Genomic DNA, 1,631 nt, shown 5'->3' with positions numbered 1-1,631 from the left:
TCACAGGGACACCTGGACCATCACAGGGACACCTGGACAACAGGGACACCTGGACAGGTCTCCAGACAAAGAGATAATCAACCATCCTCTCTGTCACACCTGGAGTCACACAGATGAGCCCTAAAAGAGAATCAAACTGGGAACTCTGGACTCAGATCATCTGCTGCACAGTTCTGAGCACTTTTTATAATTTATTAGTTTATTGTAATAAATTATTGAAAAGTATCAAGTCTTTAACATTATGAAGCAATCAGACAGTCACATGTTCACATGTATGTAATTATTTCAGTCTAACTGAAGGCGAGTTGTGTAAACGTGCTGGTATCAAACCAGTAGCTCATTGTGGGACTCGGTACCCTTGAAGCAGCATCCAGGCTCAAAATGATGGCGACTTCACAATTCTCACATTTATAACAGACATCTGATGCTGCACTGTGTCTAAAGCAGCTTGTATATTTAAAGTGAATGTGTTGATGTTGAGGCCAGGCTCAGTGAAGGTCACAGATGATCACTGTACATGTGCTGCACAGGAAACAACCAGCATGATAAACGCATGTTTCAGGCACACTGGGACCACTAACCACACCACCTCCCTCCATCGAACAACTAAATATACTTCAGCAAAAATCTACGCTACACTCAAAATATTATAACAACTACCATTTAAAGTGCACATAGCTATGAAGTTGGCGAATCTTATGCAATTTTCCCAAACCAGAGGCCTGCCCATTGATTAGCGCGCTGAAGTGGGCTCGTGTTAGCATGCTAGGCTAACTACTGTGGACACTTCAGGCAAAGCTTGATGCTCTGTGTTTGTACAGATGACAGATGTGACCCTTACCTTCCAGATGGATGAAGAGTAATTCCTCGAGTTGCTCCTTACAGGCAAAGTCCTTGAAATGCTTCTAGTCAGGTTCAACATTTTGACACCCGGTTCAACAAGCTAACCAGATTTATTACAGAACAAACGCGACTTTAAAGGAGATTAATGTAAAGAGTGACCTGAAAACTGTGCACCGACACGGTTTTAAACTAAGATAAGCTTTGTTCGTATCCAGTCAGATCAAACTGAAGCCTGTCCGAACCGCTCGAGTCTTGACTTTACAAGTAATGGAAGTGCGAAGCTTCTGGAATCATCCAACACATGCTGCACCAGGACCCCAAAGATGGGTGTTTAATCTACTGCCCGAATAAAAGTCAAAAACTTTGTTTTCTTATCTATTTTAAAGCTCATTATAAATTATTCGCATGGCTTTAACTAACACCATGATACCAAGGCCTATTAACTTTTGTTGTTTTTTCACGTAAAGACAAATCATTAAAAGTTGAATTTGTTCTTTTATTAAGGCTCGAGTAGGACAGACACACGCAGTGGACATGTGAAGGTCGTGGTTTCACGTGAGTTACATCAGGGTCCTGTTTACTGCAGGAGGAGGAGACTCATGTAGCGCTTCTTTCTTTATTTGCGTCAGAATATCAGTGCAATGTACAGAATGTACCCTGTAATCTTTCTTTCTTTGTTTGTTTCAAGAAACAATATATGTATGTATGTATGTATGTATGTATGTATGTATGTATGTATGTATGTATGTATGTATGTATGTATGTATGTATGTATGTATGTATGTATG

The 1,631-nt window shown here is 40.5% G+C and overlaps 1 protein-coding gene across 1 annotated transcript in view; it reads right to left on the bottom strand.

Annotated features, from left to right (window-relative positions):
- hspa9 (heat shock protein 9) overlaps window positions 1-1,116 on the bottom strand; it is a 23,228-nt gene extending 22,112 nt beyond the window's left edge. Inside the window, exon 1 of the mRNA XM_014021586.1 lies at window positions 842-1,116. Within this exon, the coding sequence (XP_013877040.1) occupies window positions 842-922 (81 nt within the window). The 5' untranslated portion in view covers window positions 923-1,116. The remainder of the gene's footprint in view (window positions 1-841) is intronic.
- Between the last annotated feature and the right edge of the window lie 515 nt (window positions 1,117-1,631).

This window comes from Austrofundulus limnaeus, unplaced genomic scaffold, assembly GCF_001266775.1.
Source record: "Austrofundulus limnaeus strain Quisiro unplaced genomic scaffold, Austrofundulus_limnaeus-1.0 Scaffold298, whole genome shotgun sequence".
NCBI lineage: Eukaryota > Metazoa > Chordata > Actinopteri > Cyprinodontiformes > Rivulidae > Austrofundulus > Austrofundulus limnaeus.
This window is presented reverse-complemented; position numbering and strand designations above follow the sequence as displayed.